The 22,837-nt window shown below is 38.5% G+C and overlaps 2 protein-coding genes across 3 annotated transcripts in view; one reads left to right on the forward strand and one right to left on the reverse strand.

The window, feature by feature from the left end:
* Nucleotides 1-1,347: 1,347 nt before the first annotated feature.
* LOC124383941 (tetratricopeptide repeat protein 24) lies at nucleotides 1,348-10,468 on the reverse strand. The gene is given in 15 exon segments (XM_046846328.1): nucleotides 1,348-2,895; nucleotides 2,974-3,022; nucleotides 3,132-3,208; nucleotides 4,107-4,224; nucleotides 4,848-4,933; nucleotides 5,085-5,143; nucleotides 5,255-5,332; nucleotides 5,579-5,700; nucleotides 5,795-5,923; nucleotides 7,980-8,141; nucleotides 8,144-8,180; nucleotides 8,398-8,604; nucleotides 9,109-9,402; nucleotides 9,537-9,783; nucleotides 10,184-10,468. Coding segments are annotated over 14 exon segments (1,740 nt in total). The 5' UTR covers nucleotides 9,747-9,783; nucleotides 10,184-10,468; the 3' UTR covers nucleotides 1,348-2,783.
* Nucleotides 10,469-10,616: 148 nt separating this feature from the next.
* The window catches only part of iqgap3 (IQ motif containing GTPase activating protein 3), a 40,527-nt gene continuing 28,306 nt past the window's right edge, over nucleotides 10,617-22,837 (forward strand). For both annotated transcript variants that reach the window (XR_006925299.1, XM_046846300.1), the window contains exons 1-31: nucleotides 10,617-10,972; nucleotides 13,113-13,200; nucleotides 13,669-13,825; nucleotides 14,255-14,332; nucleotides 14,431-14,507; nucleotides 14,636-14,703; nucleotides 14,791-14,904; nucleotides 15,163-15,341; nucleotides 15,446-15,527; nucleotides 15,607-15,770; nucleotides 15,886-15,973; nucleotides 16,048-16,211; nucleotides 16,404-16,564; nucleotides 16,965-17,080; nucleotides 17,185-17,348; nucleotides 17,453-17,543; nucleotides 17,721-17,888; nucleotides 18,019-18,161; nucleotides 18,645-18,815; nucleotides 18,985-19,068; nucleotides 19,152-19,223; nucleotides 19,308-19,377; nucleotides 19,622-19,830; nucleotides 20,047-20,199; nucleotides 20,793-20,956; nucleotides 21,065-21,289; nucleotides 21,463-21,603; nucleotides 21,887-21,971; nucleotides 22,060-22,292; nucleotides 22,381-22,513; nucleotides 22,632-22,734. Coding sequence is in view for 1 of the 2 variants with exons in the window: in XM_046846300.1 (XP_046702256.1) it covers nucleotides 10,939-10,972; nucleotides 13,113-13,200; nucleotides 13,669-13,825; nucleotides 14,255-14,332; nucleotides 14,431-14,507; nucleotides 14,636-14,703; nucleotides 14,791-14,904; nucleotides 15,163-15,341; nucleotides 15,446-15,527; nucleotides 15,607-15,770; nucleotides 15,886-15,973; nucleotides 16,048-16,211; nucleotides 16,404-16,564; nucleotides 16,965-17,080; nucleotides 17,185-17,348; nucleotides 17,453-17,543; nucleotides 17,721-17,888; nucleotides 18,019-18,161; nucleotides 18,645-18,815; nucleotides 18,985-19,068; nucleotides 19,152-19,223; nucleotides 19,308-19,377; nucleotides 19,622-19,830; nucleotides 20,047-20,199; nucleotides 20,793-20,956; nucleotides 21,065-21,289; nucleotides 21,463-21,603; nucleotides 21,887-21,971; nucleotides 22,060-22,292; nucleotides 22,381-22,513; nucleotides 22,632-22,734 (3,979 nt within the window). In the remaining variant the exon portion in view is untranslated. The remainder of the gene's footprint in view (nucleotides 10,973-13,112; nucleotides 13,201-13,668; nucleotides 13,826-14,254; nucleotides 14,333-14,430; nucleotides 14,508-14,635; nucleotides 14,704-14,790; nucleotides 14,905-15,162; nucleotides 15,342-15,445; nucleotides 15,528-15,606; nucleotides 15,771-15,885; nucleotides 15,974-16,047; nucleotides 16,212-16,403; nucleotides 16,565-16,964; nucleotides 17,081-17,184; nucleotides 17,349-17,452; nucleotides 17,544-17,720; nucleotides 17,889-18,018; nucleotides 18,162-18,644; nucleotides 18,816-18,984; nucleotides 19,069-19,151; nucleotides 19,224-19,307; nucleotides 19,378-19,621; nucleotides 19,831-20,046; nucleotides 20,200-20,792; nucleotides 20,957-21,064; nucleotides 21,290-21,462; nucleotides 21,604-21,886; nucleotides 21,972-22,059; nucleotides 22,293-22,380; nucleotides 22,514-22,631; nucleotides 22,735-22,837) is intronic.

The raw sequence follows: 22,837 nt of genomic DNA on the forward strand, positions 1-22,837 counted from the left end.
ACTGTATAAGGAATGATGTTTTTGGATTTCCCTTTCCTTAGGAGAACCAAACCGGTTCCAGTATGACAATGCCCCTGCGCACAAAGCTAGATCCATGAAGAAATGGTTTCCATGTGTCAACCCTATGGAACACTTTTTGGATCATTTTGGATCAATTGGAATGCACCCCAGTGCTTCCTTACCTACATCAGTACCTAACATTGATATTAGTGCTATCGCTACTGGGGCTGAATGAGCAGTGTTTAAAATCTAGTGGCACATTTTCCCTGTAGAGTGGAGATTATTACAGCAAATTGGGACTAAATGTGGAAAAGGGTGTTCAAAAAGCGCATGTAACACATACAGTGGGGCAAAAAAGTATTTAGTCAGCCACCAATCATGCAAGTTCTCCCACTTAAAAATATGAGAGAGGCCTGTAATTTTCATCATAGGTACACTTCAACTATGAGAGACAAAATGAGGAAAAAAAAATCCCGAAAATCACATTGTCTGATTTTTAAAGAATTTATTTGCAAATTATGGTGGAAAATAAGTATTTGGTCAATAACAAAAATTCATCTCAATACTTTATATACACTTTGTTGGCAATAACTGAGATTAAACATTTTTTGTAAGTCTCCACAAGGTTTGTACACACTGCTGGTAGTTTGGCCTATTCCTGCATGCAGATCTCCTCTAGAGCAGTGACGTTTTGCGTCTGTCACTGTGAAACACGAATTTTCAACTCCCTCCAAAGATTTTCTATGGGATTGAGATCTGGTGACTGGCTAGGCCACTCCAGGACCTTAAAGAACTGGGAGAACTTGCACAATTGGTGGCTGACTAAATGCTTTTTTGTCCTTATCCACTCTGGTGTCTTTTGCATCGATATTTCAAACATCCTGTTTCTGACAATACTTATAAAGGTGCTACATAAAACTGAGCCCACATCAAAAAATACAGTCATGTCAATTAGAAACTGGATATTCATCAGAATAGATTTGAAATGAAGCATATAATGTGGAATCTGAAATATGGAAAAAGGTTTCTTTGGTGTGGTGAGAGCAAAATTAAATTTTCCATCTGTCAGTTTTGATTCTTGGCTGTCAAGTAACTGTATTATGTATCTAAACTTGCATTATGACTGTTCGGTCAAGAAGCACTCAAGTCACATCAGTCAAGTCATAAAATCATTAAATGTTGAATCTGTTTTCTGCTGAGAGGTTTTTTTTTTTTTTACACTTTATCAGCCACATATAGGTCTGTTTGAGTCGACATGGGGAGCTGTGCTTGCAGAACACTATGTGTAAGGTGTAATGCCAAAAGGAAAGGAAGTCACCATACCGTTAACTTGAATCAGGTGTACAATTTATTCTTCAGACACTCAAAGCAACAATCTCAGTCATGGAAAATATAAACACTTTTTTTTGCCTGAATCACTTAATGAAGTCAGTCCTCACTCTCTATGTAGCTTAGTCTGGCCTGTTAGTGTATAAATATGTTTTTTTCTAAATCACATCTGGTATGTACACTTACTGAGCACTTTATTCAAAACACCTGTGCACCTACTTATTCAATTATTTAAATCAGCCAATCACATGGCAGCAATGATACAGTGATACAGAAACAGGTCAGCAACTTTGGGTAATGTTCCCATCAATCATAAAAATGGGGAAAAATGTGATCTCAGTGATTTTGCCTGCTGCTCTGGGAAAGGTTTTTGTTGTTGAGAGAGATCAACACATAATAGCCATACAGGACTGAGCTGACCGAAAGGCTACAGTAACTCAGATAACCACTCTGTACAATTTTGGTGAGCAGAACCACCTCAGAACGTACCCGATTTGTCTACACTTCACAGAAGACCAAATTAGGTAACACTTCTTTAAGCCAAGAACAGAAACCTGTGGCTGCAGTTGTACAACTGTTCGGGTCTGATGGATCTTGATTTTTGCTTTTACTGCGTTCAGTGCTCCTTACTGGATTAAAATTTAATATAACTCTTCTGGGATGTGGTAGAACAGGAAATTGACAGCATGTGCACATTCTGTAGGAATCTGTAGGATTTGTGTGATGCAATCATGTGAATATACACTAAAATCTCAAAGTAGTGTTTTTAGGCCATTCGGGTTTTAGGATGTTTTGAGAGCAAAGTGAGGCCCCACCCAGTATTAGTATAGTGTTATTAATAAAGTGCTCAATGAATGTATGTTTGTTTGTTATAATGCCGAGCATACAATTTATCACACCTATGCTGGAATAGTATACGATGCTATCAGTATACGTTTTTAAAAGTACATTATTAACTTACATTTTATATTCCCTCTATACTGCTATATTGTTACAATCTTAGAAATCTGGCATATAAGATCAAACTAAGATCACACAATATCAGTATTGGAGGCAGTGCTGTAATTAATAATCCAGTGGTAGGATTTTGGTTCCATTTAGGGCAAACCTTCATCACAGAGATGTGATGGAGACGAGATGTGATTGGACGATCCAAGATAGCGATGTAATTTTATGCCTTCCTCTTTGTGGCAGTTTAGTGAGGAAGTAAATGGATGCTAAAAGCAGTAAAAGAATTAAAGCAGGACTATTAGCAGATCATTTCAGATTATGCACAATGTTTCAAAATAAAATGTTCATATGGCATCAGTAGATTTAATCAGTATATTATAATAGGACATGGATCCTGTGTCCTCTTGCTACAGGCCATACAGAGTGAATGTAGCTCAGTGAAAATGAAGTTGTTTTGAAAAAAAAACCCTGGGAGAGAAACAATAAATATGTCCTGGCTGTTGTCACATGATTGTACAGAATCTGGACTTTACAGTCCTGTGTATGGAAGTAGACTTCTCACTGTGAAGATGTGCTGGAGGTAAGGCCTCTATGCTCTCCTCCAGCAGTGGAACACTAAAAATGGAAATATCACCAGTCAGATTTCACCATGAGCATCTGGTTAGACAATTAATTATAGACTGAATCTTTTACCTTGTTGATACCACTGGGTTCTCTTTGGACTTTTCAGACGTGGATTCATCTTTTTTTGTTACAATGTAATTAGTGTAAATGTAAAAAAAAACAATATTAATAGAATTATTGTATGAATAAGCAGCTCTAATCAGATATTTGAGTATATGTATACTCACCCGGATGTGGGCTGAAATGGGAGTCTTTGGGATTCTTATATTCAAGACGAGGTTTCTCATATGTGTTGTTCAGGTTCCTGCCATGGGTAAGACATTCACATTTTAAAATCAATATTAGACCTTTTCAAATCACATAGCAACAAAAACTAAAATTTGTATTCTAAAGCAGCAGGATGGTTAGAGTGATGGGCTGATAAACGACTTGAAATATCACGTGTGGGAGCCCCATCACTGAATTCATTTTCATATATCCCACTGTTTTTGGGAAATAAACAAGAGTGAAAACCAGACATAACATAAAATCAACTGTTTGCATTCAGGCTGCCTTTGAACTCTTTGATTTCAGCGAAATTATTTCTGTGAAGTAAATTCACAAAGATGGATAAAGATTTTCTAGATGCCAGACAAATGAAAACATTTCCAGCTGCAACTACATAAAACAAAAATCCTTATTTTGTACAAAGAAACTGCCAAAAGATGAAACAAATAATAACCCAAAAAATAAATCTAAGAGCATGTTTAGCAAGTTGGCATAACTGGAATTAAGCCAACACAAGGTTATAAAATGTATTTTTACTTGCATTACTCAAAAAAAAAAAAAAAAAACCAATTACTGGAGAAATCTTAAATTAATCAGTTCTTTAAATAATTAAGTGTCAATAAAGGATACAAGCAAATGGAAATCAATGGTGATTTTTGCTAAATCAATGGGATGGTAATCTATTATACTTGCACACTAGTTGCAGTCCAAAACCGAAGTGATATGCATTTGGGAGGTAAGAAGAAACTGACGATAAAGTTTATTGTAAATGTTTGAATTAAAACTGTTGGTTACCATTCAATCAATGCTGCAATGAAGCTGAATGCTAAAGCCAATAACATGTCTAGACTATAAAAATGGTGTCTCTTGTTTTGAGAAATGTGCAAACAATCCACATCATTTTTTGCTTACAGTCTTACAGTCTATAAATCTACCTATTAGCTTCTGGAAGCGCAGTCATGTGATCAGGACGCTCTGTTTGTGTCGTCCTTGATGATATTATCATGTCACCATGAGTTTTCCTCTGTCCAATTGTTTCTGTAGGTCTCCATTCTACAGAGCAAAATACAACAGAAATGAAAAGTTTAAGTCCTTAAGTCCTTAATAAAATCAATTTTATCAAATTAGCAGCAATCTGAACAACACTTCTGAGCAAGTTCTGGATTTTCAGAAATAAAAAAAGAGGCTGCTATCCACTTAAATAAGGATAGACCCATAAACTCGAAGTAGATTGACAGGTTTTAATAGACTTAAGCAGTGTGTTGCTTATGGCTCTAATAAGGACTGTATTTAAGCTTCCTGGATACTTCGCATGCATGTTTCTCTATAATGGACAGAACAAACTATCTTATGCATTAACATGAGAGTCAGATAAGTCAGGCATTTTTACCAACATCCTCACCAGTGACGTGCTCTTTTTATTAATTAAAAAGAAAAAGAAAAAAGAGCTCTAAATTAAAGTAAGCAGTTCATTTACATTATGTACATTTGGAAATGTTAATTGTAAATAGCTCTTGAAGACTTGCTCAGCTGTACATCAGAAACAGGATGCGTTCCTTTTTTTGAATCAGATTTTTTTTTAAATCTACACTGAGATTTATGAACCGCTGCTTTGTGACAGCCCCTGCTGTGAAGTGAACTGAATATACTGAATATAGTAAAGTCTCACATCTTACCCGTATCCTCTACCCTGTGATTGTTCGATTGTTCTTTTCTTGTCTGCTCACTCGTCGTTTCCTCTGCGTTGCTCATCTGGGCTTTTCTGCATGAAAGCAATTACAGGGAACCAATGGGATATGGCTAAATTCTTTTCAGCTCCTTTGTCAGAAATCGGTTAGCACATGAGAAGGGTGAGCATAGAGCCATGGGGTTTGGAAATAAGATATGTTATTATCAGTGCTGTGCAGTATTACCGCAGGTGTTGTCTGTTCATGTTTCTCTCCTTGATTGCTTTACTTACAAGGGGGCCACTCTGAGTGCAAGAATGGTGCAATATAGTCAAAAATTGCATGCGTAAATTTCTGCTTTATTATATCTAATAAACCCAGACACACAGTTTATTACATTAAAAACGGGCATTTACCTGCTGAAAGGCCAGTTTTATCTGTAAAGCCTCACTTAGCCTATTGACAAGGCTTTCCTGCACAGAGCTGGAGACATCCTGGAAGCAATACAATGATGTGTTCAGTAACACCTATGATATGCATCAATCAATACATGTTTCATTAATCAACAACAGCAGAGGGCAAAAATACTAAAAACTACTGGAGACAGGTCTTAGCTCACAGCTATGTGCGCTTGTGTTGAGTGCTAACTGTTTAAATTCATCTAGCAGACGTCCATATTGGCAAGTGCATTATTCACTGTATTTGTGCCTAACGAACAGGTCTGGGATCAAACCTTTCACCTTGCACTTGGAGAGTAGTGCTAAAGCCTGCTTATAGTAGAGAATGGCTTTGTCTGGGTCTCTAAGTCTCATTTTGATTTCACCCAGACCTTCACACGCTTGCCAGTGCCCCAAGGAATCATCTACAGACAGAGAGACAGACAAAATTGGCATTAAGCAGATTGTCACTGAAGCATCGCAGTATTTGTGGACATATTCAGAAAATCAGCTAAGTACCACTGTCTTTGAAAGCCTGTTGAGCGTGTAGATAGCTCTCTCCTGCCTCCTCCAGTTCCCCCAGTTCACTGAGTGCATAAGCCAGGTTACAGAAACAGCAGCCCTGAGCCCGACGGCTACCTAGCGATCCTACCAATACAGTAGGAGAAATATAATCAGCAGGAGAAATAGTAACCTTCAGGAAGCACCTGACATGCTACAGTTCATTAATGCTGTCCAATTAAACACATTTTATAAAACGTAAGCATAAGCAAAATATATAACAAACACTAACACATGAAATGACTCGTGCAAAACCTAAATTGCAATTTGTGTCACTCAGCTGTGAATGTTTTTATCCCCTCTGTGTAATTACCATAAAATTGTGAAAACTCAGCAGTGGATCTTAAAGTCACATATGGTCCCAATAAAAGCAACCAGTGCAGATGTGCTTGAGACAAATAGGAGCGAAATACATAAAATGGGACAGAAATATGCTGGAATAAGCTTCTTTCTCACTGTCCCCTGAGATATACCCTGAAGTGATGTATTTGATGCATGCATTGCAACTACAGTTAGAGGAGGGTACAAGAGATACTACAGGACTACTTACACTTACTAGAAGTGAGCATGGATATTGACAGTAGGATTGTAAAACACTGTAGATTAGTGACTAAAAGCATTTCTTGTGATTAAATATTAGAACTATAATATTTCTAATATACAACTATACTGTACTGTGAGCCTGAATGTCTATGCAATACACAAATGTAAGGATGCAATGATACATCATGACAGGATGCTGCAAAAAATGTGATGCTGTGCCTGGTGGAAATGTGCAATATCAGCAATCTATCAATTATGCATGGAATGCAATTGCACTGTTTGAACACAAGAGGTCCAATCATGAATATAGAGTTCCAAAATATAGAAAGTAAACTGATCACATGAGTATTTTATTTTTGCAGGGAGATCCTGAGACTGGAATCAACAGCAGTTATAAAATGACTAAGTCAAATAGCTCCTGGATTGCAACAACTGATGCACATTATACATATGGTAAAAATGGTTAATAATATGGTTAGACATCCACAGTATAATAGTTACAAAAGAGCCTAGTTAATTGATAAACATAAATTATTAAAATATTTGGAATTTATAAAATGCATTAATGTATGTTTTATTTTTATTTTACTGTGAACCTGGAATACATTTTGTTTACAATAATAAACATAGCAATTTGGTGAGCTTTGGCTGCAGATGTTCTAAAAATGTACTAAGTGATGTGAAGTTTTTCTACATCTGATACAGATTCCTTGGTCTATTTCTAAGACTTTCCCCACCTGCCTCAGGACATTGTGTATCAGCCCTCCCTCAGTCTGCCTCATTGTCTGCGTGTCCTTTTATCTGTTATTGAGAAGCAGGTGCTTGAACATCACATCTAATCAGCATGTTTAATATTTCCATTAGTTAGATGATCCATTAAATTGCCTTCCAAATAATTTGAGCTACTGCTTGATTATGATCCAAATTATTATTAAATGAGTATTATGGAATTATTACCAGTGTCTTTAAAATGTGAATAATATGTTTTCTGTAGGTTTGTTTTTCTAACAAATTATTTAAAAAAATTATTTCATTCTTGTTCAGGACCTTGCTTCATATTGAACCTAAACAAAACATTGCATTGTGATAGAATCCATCACAATGGACTGCTACCAACCAGGGAGAGGGAGGGTATCTATAACCTATTAAGCCAGCCATTGCAACTTCTCAAACCACTTCAGAAAGCATCATATACTCAGAGGAAAGCACTATCTGCCCTCTGCTGTCAACAAATGGCTAGTGTCATTGTGCTGGACAGGGGCAGCATGGGGATTTAAATCCTTGACAAATGTTTTCTGTTGTGCAACATCAGAGCCAAAAACAATTATCTTTTTCAACATAGTCTACACAATGTGCGGTTGACTGCAGGATTGCCTTTATCCAATTCGATTTTTTCACCCATACCACTAGTAAAAACATCTCCCCACACGAGCAACTAATGAATGTATTGGACAACTTGTCTCTGCAATCTTTAAAAATATGGGAAGAAAAAAACATGCTATGGGATCATATCATATCCTATGCATAGACAACATTCAGCACATACAGTGATGAGGAAATGCCAATGCAAATGAGCAACTTGGCTTGGTGGTTTGCTAACCGTGCAGTGCAGCTGCTTCTCTGTGGTAATCCAGGGCTTTCCGGTACTGTGCCAAGGAGTTGTGGACCGCGCCCAGATTCTGCATGACCACAGCTAGCCTGCGTGGAGTTGAGCGGACCAGAGGCAGAGCCAGCTCGTAGCACTCAGCAGCCTCAGAAAAAGCTTCAGCTGAGAGAAACTCAATCCTACTGCGTTATAGAGCTTACCTAAAAAACCCCAAAACAGACACACAGGACAATTATCTTATAATGATTAATGAAGTTTCCTGTCTTACTGCTTGATGTACAAAAATGTTTTATTCATCAGGCCACTAATCTTTCTAACAGGTAATTAACATACTGTAGTGTAGTCTAATATATGCCCTGTCGAAAAAAAAAAAACAGTTTAAAATAACAATACTAATATACATAGTTTATACTTCACCTAGTGTCTCTAGTTCTGTGATTTTGGCACTCAGTTGCAAACACTCTGTGAGAACACTAACGACATCATCTGCTGAGAAGCAGTCGCATTTTAACATGTGATTTCCAGCATCCTTCAGGGCCACTGCAGCATAGGCCAGTTTCCCTACCATCTTATAGCTTTCGGCTGCACGTAGGTAATTCTCTGCTGCATCATTCCACTCCTAAAAAGACAGCACAAATGTCTGAGCAATTCCCTGAAAATGAATATGAAGTGTACATAAGAGTTGGAAAGTCGTTGCATAGAATCAAACGTTTTCTATTACAAATCACATCAATCTTTTCCTAACGTTGGCAAACCATTACAAAGGAATCTACAAGCAGTGTTCACTTGAGTAAGAAACTTCACATCTGATCAAATGAAAGAAGCAGTCTGACATTTGAATTTATTCTGATGATTGCATTCCAAACAGACCAACCCACCTATTCTGCTGAAACTTTACATATAATTTGGTCGATGCCAGTCAAACTGGTAGAACAGACCAGTTTAGAGAACAAGCTGTATCTTGCAAGTATAATTGGTTAATCACAGTTCATGAGATTTATGTAAATATATGATAATTGTTGGCCCATTGAAGATATGGGTTTTTAAAACTACGGACAAAAAAGACAAAATCACACTCTAAAATAACACAACATTTGTACACTTTTGCTTACAAAGACCTGACCTTCTTGCGCAGGTGACAGTGTGCCAGTCTGATACAGGTGTCCCCTTCACTGCTCCCGTCTCCTTGTGCACGATAAAGCTGTGCAGCTTGTTGGTAATGTCTGACAGCTCGCACATGGTCATGAAGAGCGTCGTGCGCTGCTGCTAAATTAAACTGCAAATCTGCCACCCGCTCACCTCTCTCGCTTGACTCAGCTTGTGACAGAAAATCAAGCCCTTTCTGGGGTTTACCTGCTTCCACATATGCTGCTCCAAGGTTAAAAGCACAAGCCCGCTGTACTTTAGTCTGTTTGAGCTGAGAAAGGAGGAATAAGAATCGTTTTTGGTGATGCAGCACACAAAGAAAGATTATACACTAAAAACATGGTGGTCGACAAAATCTAAAAACTAAAACAAATGGTGAAGTGAATCCCTCAACACCTTCCTTACATTCGCAGCAGTCCTGAACGCCTTTTTGAAGTATTCGAGAGCCTTTGAGCTGTCTCCCTTTTGTAAAGCACTGTATCCACATGCTGTAAGTCTCTCCACCTGAAGCTCCACTTTATCCTCTACGTCCTTTACGGTTTCACCCTTCCTCTTTCCGCTTGTCTTCGTTTTCTTCTTCTGAGTATCTTGGGATGGTGAGCCATCCGAGGCCATGACAGGAAACAGATTACGATCATGTGCTGATGTGATACTGAAAAAAAACAACAGAATGAATGTTTACCCAAATATTACTATCCAAGTGCTGTGTATGGTAGTGCTGTAAGGGTGTAGAAATAGAATACAATCCTCAAACCACTAATGATGCGAAGACCCAGATACTGTTGTTGTGAGCAGTTGCGAGGATTCACGCTTCACTAATGAATGTTTTATCAGCAGTCTAAAGTATCAGTATTATACACCCTTTCCCAAGCACTCTGGTCACTATGGTCTATGATTTACATTTTAAACATCACTTCAATGCCTTGTTGACTACAAATAACCTACATATACCAACTATATATAAATAAACACATTATCACTCATGCACTGCAGGATCAGTTATCTGGCACAATAACCAACTAACAGCAGTATAACGTTACTGTACAACTTACAGTTTTGGAAAGTGAAGCCATGTTTAATGAAATGTTCTGCTGGAGCAGCAAGTATGAGAATAATCCCTTCTGCCTACATTTACACGATCAACCATACACAAAGTCATCATTACTAATAAAACCTTTGGGACAGGTGCTGAGTACGGACGTCTGCCCCTGACCACGTGACTGTTTGTCTACCGTTGACATAGTGATAAGACGTTTTATTGTCTTTAATAAAGTAGAAATGAATAGCAATAAAATGTTGCATCACAGCAAAAAAAAAAGTGATTTGTTCGGTCGATTTGGAAACATTTCACGGGTTTGACAGCTCGGGCCCATTTCCAATAATGGAAAAATGAGTAAACGCATTTAATGCGGATGTGCCAGTCAAAGCAAGGACAACAACAACCAGCATGCATTGCGCGTGTCAGGATTGCCAATGGGATTACGGCGGGATATTCAAACTGGCGGAAAGTGAAAACAGTCTGAGTGGGACTTCTTTCAAACCACACGCGGGTCTTCATTTTAGCACGTATAATCGGTAGTTTTGCGCGGTGTTTTTATGTTACATGATTGTTTTTTTTTTTTTGGTAACCATCTAAAACATTTTTAACAGTGTATCAGTTGTAGTGTTTGTCAAACGCGAATATATAACCAGGAGACGGTAGTGTTTTGTTTGGCGACGGATTTATAATTAAAAATAGAGAGCTGCAAAATTATTCACAATAATAATAATAATAACTTGCTATTTCAAGATCCAAAAGGAAGACAAAATGGGAGAATCCGGTGGTCAGCTCCGGTCCGGATGTAAGTAACTGCTACATAAATATCAGAACAAATGTTTATTACAGAAACACTAACTATTTTAGCTATTAAGAGTTTTCATAACCTTCTCCTAATTACATCTTAGCACTGTTTTTAGTATAAAGTGCCTAGTATTTTTTTAACATAAATATTATCTATATTGAGTAATTATAACTTACTGAGCACAAATCTATAGATCAGAGTTGCTCTGACGTTTTCCTCTGAAGGGACAGAAATCACACCTATATAAAGGCCTTGAGATGAAACTAAATGCTGCATTACAGCAAATTGGATTATATTAAAATATAAGTTGCCATAGTTCAGTTTATTTATGATTTCATAAATAGAAGACATGACCCAGTAATTTATATAATTAGTGCAGTTTGTCTTCTAGTTCAATGAGATTTATAATACAGATAAAACAAACAATCCTGTTTATAGTGCAATGGTGAGTTCTTTATAGAGCGATCAAACTGATCCAAACTGATTCAAACTATAAGCAAAGCAGCTGTACATGCTTGAAATATCAGTGATCTCTAATTAACATGAAGGTGGTACCTATTTTTATTATAATTATAATTATATAATTATATATAATTATAATTATTATAATAAAAAGTTAATTTATTTAAGTAATTCAATACAAAAAGTGAAACTGGTATTTTATATAGATTCATCACACACTGACACACAGACTGATTAATTTAAAGTGTTTATTTCCTTTTATTTTGATGATTATGGCTTACAGCTAATGAAAACCCAAAATTTAAAAAAAAAAAAAATCTCTGAAAATTAGAATATTGTGAAAAAAAATCCAAACACCTGCAAAGGTTTCCTGAGCCTTTAAATGGTGTCTCGGTCTGGTTCTGGCTACACATTCATGGGGAAGATTACTGACTTGACAGTTGTACAGAAGACAATCATTGGCACCCTGCACATGGAGGGAAAGACATATAAGGTCATCGCTACAGCTGGAGTCAGTGCTTCAAGAGCCACCACGCACAGAAGTATCCATGTGCTACAACTGACGCATTCCTTGTGTCAAGCCACTCCTGAACCAGAGACAATGTCAGAGGTGTCTTACCTGGGCAAAGGACAAAAACGACTGTATTGTTGCTCAGTGGGCCAAAGTCGTCTTTTCAGATAAAAGGAAAGAAAATTTTGCATTTCATTTGGAAATCAAGGTCCCAGAGTCTGGAAGAAGAGAGGAGAGGCACAGAAACCAAGTTGCAGGAGGTCCAGAGTAAAGTTTGCACAGTCAGTGGTGGTTTGGGGATCATCATGTTATCTGCTGGTGTTGGTCCACTGTGTTTTATCAAGTCCAAGTTCAGCACAGCCGTCTGCCAGGAGGTTTTAGAGCACTTCAAGCTTCTCTCTGCTGACCAGCTTTATGGAGATGCTGATGTAATTTTCCAGCAGTATTTGGCACCTGCCCACACTGCCAAAAGCACCAAAAGTTGGTTAAATGACCAGCAGTGGCCAGCAAACTCACCAGACCTGAACCTCATAGAGAATCTATGTGTTATTGTTAAGAGGAAAATGAGAAACAAGAGACCAAAAAAATGCAAATGAGCTGAAAGCCACTGTCAAAGAAACCTGGGCTTCCATACCACCTCAGCAGTGCCACAGACTGATCACCTCCATGCCATGCTGCATTGAGGCAGTAAATTAATTAATTTAATTTATTAATTAATTAAAGCAAAAGGCACCCCTACCAAGTATTGAGTACATATAGAGTAAAATAACATACTTTTCATAAGGCCAACAATTCACACACTTTTTTTTTTTTTTTTTCTGGTCTTCTGAAGTATTCTAATTTTCTGAGAGAAGAAAAAAAAACTTGAAATATACCAGTCTGTATGTGATGAATCTTTAACATGAGTTTCACTTTTTGTATTAAATTACAAAAATTAATAAATTTTTTAATGATGTAAAATAAAAGGTGTCTATGGGCTAAATGTAGCCTGTAGACCCTCGTTTAGGCATCTCTGCAATAGAGTGGGCTGAGACTACAGAAACTAACCTGCACCAAGTAATCACTTCTGGTGTGGAACCTGCACTTTTACAGGTGTCACATATTGTAGGAGCTGTTTTAGCTTCACATTCCGGTTTTTAACCTTTCTTATTGGAACTTCTTTTAAAGATGAGAGGTTGACAGCAGAGGAAATGGATGAACAACGTGCCCAGAATGTGGCCTATCAGTATCTCTGCCGCTTAGAGGAGGCAAAGAGGCAAGTCGCTTCTACTGTACACACTTCTACCTGTTTTACTTAAAAGGAAAAGCTCCAGCGTGAAACACATTTTTCTAATATTATGAGAAATGTTTGAGGTGATGTTTGATATTGATGCTAATCTGTGAGGTATTTTTGTTATTCCTGTATAAAGTCAGGGTTTTGTGCTGCACTGATGGCAGAGGGAGACATTTGGCATATAATAGAGAAAAGGCTTCACCTCAACTGCACAATTTCCATTGAATGAAGGTTAATCAGTGTCAGGGTAATGAGAAATGCAATCTAAAAGTGGTGAAGACAGCTAAAAATGCAGTAGTACTGAGTTAAAGCAGAGACTTGGCTTGGCTAGAGAACAGATGTAGGGTCGATGGTGGTATTAGCATAAATGCTCAAGAATTGAAAGATCTGTGTGAGGTAAATGCTTGTGATTTGTTTTTGTGGTTTTTATTTTTTAAACCTTCCTCTCAGGTGGATGGAGGCATGCCTGAAAGAGGAGCTTCCACCTCCGATTGAGCTGGAGGAGGCACTGAGGAATGGAGTTCTGTTGGCAAAGCTGGGCCACTGCTTTGCTCCAAAAGTTGTTCCTTTGAAGAAGATCTATGATGTCAACCAGGAACGTTACAAGGTTTGTCTAATATGAAAGAGCTGAGAATCTACTAAATAATACTTTTTATGTATTGTAAAATTCTGACACTAATAAACAATGAAAACGGTGCTTTAATATCTTTATACATATGAGTCGCCCCTACAAAGTATGTCTAATCAAAAATATATATACATTAAATTGAAGAAAAAAAATAATTCTTCTGATACACACTACTGTATTAAAATGTTCTACTGTCTAAATTCGCCTGATATTATCTATCTATCTATCTATCTATCTATCTATCTATCTATCTATCTATCTATCTATCTATCTATCTATCTTACACTATACTCTAGAAATTAATTAATTGTGTAGAAACATGTCACTTTTTGTCTATCTACTGTATATAGTGTATAGTATAAGTGCATTTAACCAGAAAATACAAACTAATACACTGTGTATTAATAGGGAATGGGTCTGCAGTTCCGCCACACTGATAACATCAACCACTGGAGGAATGCTCTAGTGGAGGTTGGACTGCCAGCGGTAAATGAACCTGATACAGCATATTTGTAATTATTATTATTTTTTAAATAACTAAACTTAAGCACAAACATAATTTTATTACATCTTCCTCTTGTCAGATTTTCTACCCCGAGACTACAGACATCTATGATAAAAAGAACATGCCACGCACTGTATATTGCATTCATGCTCTCAGGTCCTTACTTTTTTTTTTTTTTATTGAATTGGAGATGGGATACATTTACAGAACAAGTATTGTGAAAGATGATTTCTGGTTGAAGTGTGTTGTAAAATGTATCTACTTCTGGTGTCTCTTTTTTGTAGCCTGTACCTTTTCCGTCAGGGTCTGGCTCCTCAAATCCATGATCTATGTGGCAAAGTCAAGTTCACAGGTAGAAGCATACATTTAGTTTTCATCCTAAACCAGATTACTTTTTTTTTGGTTCAGCTAATTTGGTATATTGATATACCATTTGTAGATGAGGAAATCAACAATATGAAGCTGGAACTGGATAAATATGGAATCCAGATGCCTGCTTTCAGCAAGATTGGGGGAATTCTAGCTAATGAGCTGTCAGTGGATGAGGCTGCTGGTAAGAACAATCTCGTCTAGTTCGAGATGTGATGTTATTGAACAGGTGTGCAGGTATGTCTTTGTGCACAATTGGGAGATGGAAGCCTGCTGTCAGTGCTGATGCTTATAAAAACAGTTACCTTTGAATAAGGACATCATTAATGCACAAAAGCTGCTTACAAATAATGATCGCTTATGATGTTGCTCAGTTCATTCTTCTATATCAAGAGTTAATAAGGCAAATCTGAAATGTTCACTTTCATGGTCATGTGTGCAGTGCATGCAGCGGTGATCGCCATTAACGAGGCAGTGGAGCGGGGTTGTGTGGAGGACACGGCACAATCACTGCGCAATCCCAACGCCATGCTCACTAATCTGCAGGAGCAGCTCATGGCCATCTACCAGGAGATGCTGCGCCAGGCTCGTTCTCACAAAGCAGCCAAGGCTTCCGCTAAAGTGAGGGAGACAAACGATTGTGTTTGGTCTTGTTATCAAATATATATATATATTAGTTTCTCTGGAACACAATGCAATTTGGATGAATTATTCGTCTTTTCCAGGCAAATGGCTCCAGAGAGAAGGACATTTATGAAGAGTATCTGACACAAAGTGAAATTCAAGACAACATTACTAAAGTTAATGGTGAGTTCAGTGCTGTGCCTTTGAAGTGTTCAATTTGGTATCAAAAGCTATGTCTGTAATATGATCTGTGTGTGTGTAGTGCGTGCTGCTGTAGAGCGAGTGGATGAGGCAATAGACTGTGGTGATGCCCTGGCTCTACTCTCAGCCCTGCAGAACCCAAATCTCGGCCTTAGAGGGCTGCTTAGAGATCATTCTGACTGGTATCTAGATCAACTCGCATCAGACAGAGAACAGAAGGCTCTGGTGAGAAGTGCACCTTTTTTTTTTTTTTTATAATTTTTTTTTTACATTGCATTTGTATGAAATATCGAAGTTTGAGTCACTTAAGGTGCTAGACACTCTGCATTCTTTCTTTTAGGATCTAGGGTGTGTGGACCCCCTGGATATAGATGAACTCCAGGAAGGTGTCAATGTGGCCAATGAGGAAGCTCAGCACTCACGAATGAGTCAGTTCAAACCCAGCTTTGTGATTTAAGTTGCAATTATTGCGTTAATTTAATTTGTGTGTGTGCTTGTACAGTGGTGCAGGCAATATCCAAAATCAATGAAGCATTGCGGTGTGGTGAGCCACGTCAGACAGTACGTGCCCTGATGAACCCTGATGCCAACCTGCCTGACGTCTACCCTTTTGCTGCTGAGCTTTACCAGAGAGAACTCGCTCCTCTGCAGCAGCAGTGCCCTCAGGTGGCTCATATAACTCTCCATTTACCAGAAAGGCTTTTTTTTTTTTTTCCTTCTTCTTCATTTTTTATGTGAAAGGCCACTCATGGATATGGTGGCTCGTGGATAAATTGAAACAAGAAATATGGTTGGTATATTTCTACCTGTTCTTACTTTAAAGCTGAAGCTGCTTTGTTTGTGCATGTGATTGTGTAGGGTTACCTGGGGCAGGAGGAGCTGTTTGTGGCTGTAGAAATGCTGTCAACAGTGGCGTTGGTAAACCAGACTCTGGAGGCTAAAGACATGGGGGCATTCTGTGCCACTCTGGTCAGCCCTGCTGCTGGTCTTGCAGACATTGATGACAGCTTAATGCAAAGGTGTGAAAGACACCCACCCCCCCGCACACACATACACACTAACAACCCTGTTGCCCCTTCCAGGTTTACTTGACAGGTTAAAAAAAGGATGTGAACATCCTCATTTACTATGCCAAATTTAGTTTCCCATTATAGACCCTGGTAAATGTTTTGACATTAAATAGTCACCATAATTCAGTCTGCCCAAAGCTATCTACAGTTTTACTTGTGTGGTGTTTTTCAGTGGATTCTCTTTAAATTTTCAAATATCAATTTTTCCTTTAATTATGAGGGTACATATTGCTGCTAAAGGACTGTATAGTAAAAATGGCTAGTTTTAAACGTGAGGATTTTGAAGGCATACATTTGTTTGTGTATGTAGTGTATCTGTAGACTGCATTTTTGTATAATCTTTGCTTAGGTATTTTGAGGATCTTTCTGAACTGAAGAGGAAGGCAGGCAGAGTGCTCCTCACCTGGAATGAACTGCAAAGTGGAGTGAACAGTGTCAACGTGGCGGCTCAGGAAGAACACGACCGTAAGTGCATGCTGCTAACTGATTTTGAATTTGCAGAAACCTTTCTCAGGTTTGTTAAAAACAATAGAAAACCCATAGATGTTTTCGCTTACCTTTAACCGTAGAGATCCTGACTATTGGACTGATCAACCAGGCTCTCAGTCACAGTGACCCTCAGAAAACACTGGCTGCACTGCTGCTGCTCTCTAGTGGCCTGACAGACGTAGTGCCACAGAATGGCAAACGCTACCATGATGTACTGACCAGCCTCAAGAAACGCAAGGCAGAGGTGTTTTACACAGCAAAATGGAGAAAAAATACTGACTATTTTAATCATAACTAGCTTTTGAACTTATTTCTTACCTTTTGTTTTTGCCTGTGTGTATTGTGCAGATGAGTCGGGACCCTGGAGCAGAGCTGTGGTTAGCTGATATTCAGGAGGGTGTGAGCCTAGCAAACCAGGATACTCAGAAAGCTCTGAAAAGTGAGTGTATACTGTATAAACACTCACAGTAAAGAAATACATTAAGGACAATTTCAATTCTGTTTTGCATCCCTAGGACTGATCCATGCTCAGCATATTTTTACAAGAATGGACTTCTCTTATTTTTATTTCAAATATTTTCATAGAAGTTCTGATGTGTGATTTTGATGTTGTTAGTGTCTCTGGGCCTGGCTGCTGTTAATCAGGCAGTGAAGGAAGGTAATGCCGCTCAGACCATGAGAGTGATGCGTTTGCCAGAGGTGGCTCTGAAGAGCGTGGTGGCAGAGTGTGCGACTGCGTACCAGACCGAGCTGTCATCCCTGCTCCGTGCCAAACGCATGGAGGGTCAGTCTTATTGTTATATCAGTGATGGTTACATTACTGTAACACAAACTGTACTATTAGAGTCTTTCTGACAGGTTTTCAGAAAGCAGTGTATGACTATTTGTGTATGTTCTTGTGTCTCTCTGATCAGGTGATAACAAAAGCCCATGGATCAGGACAAAGGCTTTAGATGGCAACTCTTACTACTTTCACCTGCAAAAGCTGGAGGGTGCCTGGGAGAGACCTCAAGGATTTGTCCAGAACAGCCTCTTCCTCAGCCATGAAGAAATCCAAGTAACGACTTATACTAAAATCATCATCTTACATCATTATTATACTCCTTTTTTTTTTTTTTTTTTTTTCCTTCCCCCAGAGCATTTTTTTTTACTTACACTATTTATTTGTCCAAAGGCTGCTAAGAATAAATGCTTAATAAGGAGAATACTTCAACTTTTCCACATGCATGATGCAATTTTAAAAACTCAACAATTGTGCTTCAACCCAAATTGTTTTCTTTACTTAATATCCTTATTGCAAAGTGTAGTGTTGTTTGTTTCATAATTATGGACATGCTTGAAGTAAATTAAACGCGTTTCTTTAAACCAATTTTTTTTACATAAGAGAAATTAAAAAATATGAAACCATCACACGTTCAGCAGAAATAGACATTTAAACATTCAAGGAATAATTTGTTATAAAATTATATGAACTAGCAGTCATATAATGAAATCTATTGATAGTTGTTATTTACATAAGTGTCCTTGCTGTCCCTTGCAGGCAGTATGCAGCAGGGTAACTGTGGCTCACAGTCGGGAGGTGCAATGGAAGGCCAGTGAGCTGTTGGTGATGCAGCTGCAGGCCCGTGCACGAGGCTTCCTTCTCCGGCAGTCGCTTTCCGAACGCCTGCACTTCCTCAACACTCAGTTACCTGCCATTATAACCATTCAGGTGAAGAAAACCTCAAATGCTCCCACCAGTTTTTTCCACAAAGAAGGACCTTGATTTGATGTTATTTTTTTTTAATAAGACAAATAATTTAGCTGATTTTTAGTCAGTCAGATTAATGCGTGATTTTGCATTGCCGAAAAAATAACTAGTGTTTGTGTTGGGTTGTTAGTGTCACTGGCGGAGGTGTCTGCAGCAGAGGGCCTATAGGAAAAGACTGGAGTACCTTAATCGGAACTGGGGAGCAGTGGTCAAAGTAAGAGCATAAAGTATATCTCTTTATAAAGCATAGAGAAGTCTCATTTTTCCAAACCGTTTCTAATGTCTGTGCTCTTATAGATCCAAGCGTGGGTGAAGATGTGGCTTGCTCGTAGCAGGTATCTGGCTCGTCTGCGCTATTTCAGAAGATATGTAAGTGGCTTAAACTTAATGACAATTATTGTGAAGTATGTGAAAAAGAACAAGAAATAAATGTATGAAATTGATGTTTTTCAGGTTGGTGCCATCATAAAGATCCAGGCTTTCTTCAGAGCCAATAGGGCACGTGAAGAGTACAGGATGCTGGGTATGATCATTTTATTTTGTTTGGTTACTATTTAAAATACCACACTGTTTTCCCCCTCACCATTTTGATTAAAGCTTCAGTAATGGATTATAATTTTTTCATTTTTTTTTTTACTTTTTTTTATAAAGGCATTTGCTAAGATGCTATTTGACCTTAGATTAGTAACCTTATGGTAAAATTGTGCTAAAATCTTCTCTGAAGAGTTTCTTTCTACATGCCTGTCTTTCTACCTGTGTGCACACAGTGCACTCCAGCACTCCACCTCTCTCTGTGGTACGCAAGTTTGCCCACCTGTTAGAACTGGGAGATAACGATATTCGCCAGGAGGGGGAGCTACTGCGTATGCGGGAGGAGGTGGTACGCACCATCCGCTCCAACCGCCAACTGGAGGCAGATCTGGACATCATGGACCTGAAGATCGGTTTGTTAGTCCGTAACCGTGTCACGCTCCAGGTCAGAAAACACACAGAGGCTCTTTTATCCTTTTATAGATTCCTAACTTTTTTTTTTTTTTTTTTTTTTTTTTTTTTTAATGTCTCATGACTTTAAATTAGTTAATCATTTCCAGAGAAATATCAGATGCCAATGTGCATTTAGTTTGTTTAATCTGGGTGCCAGAATGTCTGTTCACCAAAGTTGTTCCATGTGTGACTCTGTCCTGGGGTGCAGGAGGTGGTGTCGCATCATAAAAAACTCACCAAGAAGAATAAAGAGGAGCTGTCTGACATGATGGCCCTGGACAAACACAAAGGTCTCAAGTCTCTGAGCAAAGACAAAAGGGAGAAGTTAGAAGCTTATCAGCACCTGTTCTACCTGTTGCAGGTACATTAAATTTCCTAGCAGCATAAGGACCCTCGCCTTGAAGGGAATTTGCTAAAATATGAAACAAGACATGTTAACTTGAAATGTGCCTAAATTAGAAGCTGGAAAACATGAAATATATACAACTATATAACACACACAGCTGTTACAAACCCTTGTCTCATTGTATTGATATTAATCTGTAACTTATGTATAGTTTATACTTTTTTTTTTTTTTTTTTTTAAATACCCCTTTGGCTTCAAAATACATTACTGTTCTGCACAAAGGTTTCAAGTTTAATTGGCTCCTCCAGCGAATGCCCTCAGACTTCCATTATATGTGATGTATGAGTGAAATACTTTTTTGTTTTCTGTCACTGCATAGCAGTGCTTTAATTATTTTCAGTTATTATGGGTGATTTTATCAGGAGGTTTATTTATGCTAGTGATGCAGCAGATAGAGATTACAAAGAAAAAGAAATGCTGTAGAATAACAATTATAAGAGTTAAAAACTCTGGAGTGCAATTCTTCCCTAATGTAGTGCTTGTCTCCAGTACCTCTAGTGTGTTGGTTCTGCATAAATGTACTGATTCTGTTTTGTGTGTGTGCATAGACCCAGCCATCATACCTGGCTCAGCTCATATTCCTGATGCCACAGAATAAGAGCACGCGTTTCCTGGAGACGGTCATCTTTACTCTCTTTAACTATGGCTCGGACTGTAGAGAGGCATATCTGCTGTTGCAGCTCTTTACTGCTGCCCTCCGCCATGAAATCAAGTATAGTTTCCACATCCTCACATCCTGTTCTCTCTAGTCTGACTTGAATGTTATATTCTGTTATTTATATGTATCTTTTTGTATATTTTTTTTTCTTCTGTGAGAAAGACTGAAAGTGGACCAGCCTCAGGAGGTGGTGACTGGGAACCCAACAGTCATAAAGATGCTGGTGAGTTTTTATCGTCATGCTCGTGGCCAGAACGCTTTGAGGGAGATTTTGGGGCCAGTGGTGCGTGAGGTTCTGCAGGATCGCACTCTGAGCATTCGCATAGATCCTTTGGAGATATACAAGAGCTGGATCAACCAGACTGAGAGCCAGACTGGCCACAAGAGGTCAGTGCCACATGTGGTCTATAAACGCACATACTGTACCTCGGGCACAAATTTAAATCGTTATTATTAATTAAAATAATAATTAATTAAAAATATTATGTTGCTGGTGAATTGTGTTCTTGTAGAATTTTTATGTTTTGTGTGCTCATGCTATGTTGGTGGTGTGCTTACAGCCCCTTGCCCTATGAGGTGAGCGCAGAGCAGGCACTTAGTCACCCAGAGGTGCAGCAACGATTAAACATTGCAATGACTAACCTGAAGACTCTGACTGACCGTGTGCTGCACGCGATCACCAGCAACCTGCACAAATTGCCGTATGTCTATCCAATTATTTCCAGATGATTTATCCTTTTATTAATTTTTTTTCTCTTATATTTGAATGAGCTCACACATACAAATATAGGTTTACTTCACTTTATTCAACAGGGGAGGGCCTAACACCGCCCCCACATTTTTTTTTTTTTTTTTTTTTTTCTTTTGCACACATTGAGAACTAAAATATAAATGTAAATTATTAGAAAATGCCTCCACCCCATTCCTTCAGCCCTGGTAAGGAGTACATTGCACTTATGCAGACTTTACTCTTATGTGTGTTAGGTATGGTTTGCGCTACACTGCTAAAGTTCTGCGAGACTCCCTGCATGAGAAGTTTCCTCAAATCAGTGAGGAGGAGTTGTACAAGGTAAGCAAAAAACCTTGCTTTTCATAAGCAAAGATGGATTTGAATTTGTAGATTTCTGCATTTGCATGTTTACTTTGTGTGCCGGTAGATTGTAGGTAACCTGGTATATTACCGCTACATGAACCCTGCTGTGGTGGCTCCTGATGGGTTTGATGTGGTGGAGTTTGGGGTTGGGTCCGTTCTTGTGCCTGATCAGAGACGAACTCTTGGTTCTATTGCCCGAATTCTGCAACACAGTGCAGCACACAAGCCCTTCCACGGGGACTCTGCACACCTGCGTGCCCTGAATGACTACATCACACACATGCATGGCAAATTCAGGTGAGTTCAAGAGCCTCTTATTAAATATTATCAGTGGAATCTGAATTTTGAGACGGATTATTGTAATCTCTGATTATTTGACTAACAGGAAGTTCCTGAAAATGGTTTGTGACGTTCCTGAGCCTGAGGAGCGCTTTAACATTGATGAATATTCCGAGATGGTCATCCTCAACAAACCCGTTATCTACATCTCTATTAGCGAGCTCATTAACACACACAAGGTTTGGATGTTTTTAATATTACACATTTATTATTCGCACATTCTTTTGCACATTTAATATGAGATGAAGTTGTTCTACTGTAAACTCTAATAGCGTTTGTGTCTTGGTCTGGGTTTAGCTGCTGCTGGAGCACAATGATTCACTGTGTCCAGACCAGAATGATGCGCTCCATCTCCTGCTAAGGGACCTTGGCAAAGTGCCTTCTGTCCAAGCCCTCGTTGGTTAGTCTGCACACCTGTGTTGTCTGAATAAATATAACATACACGGTCCCCAAATAATCATCCTTTCTAAAATCTCAACCTACCTTCTCAAAATAGAGTGACC

The sequence above is a fragment of the Silurus meridionalis genome, chromosome 4 (assembly GCF_014805685.1).
Source record: "Silurus meridionalis isolate SWU-2019-XX chromosome 4, ASM1480568v1, whole genome shotgun sequence".
NCBI lineage: Eukaryota > Metazoa > Chordata > Actinopteri > Siluriformes > Siluridae > Silurus > Silurus meridionalis.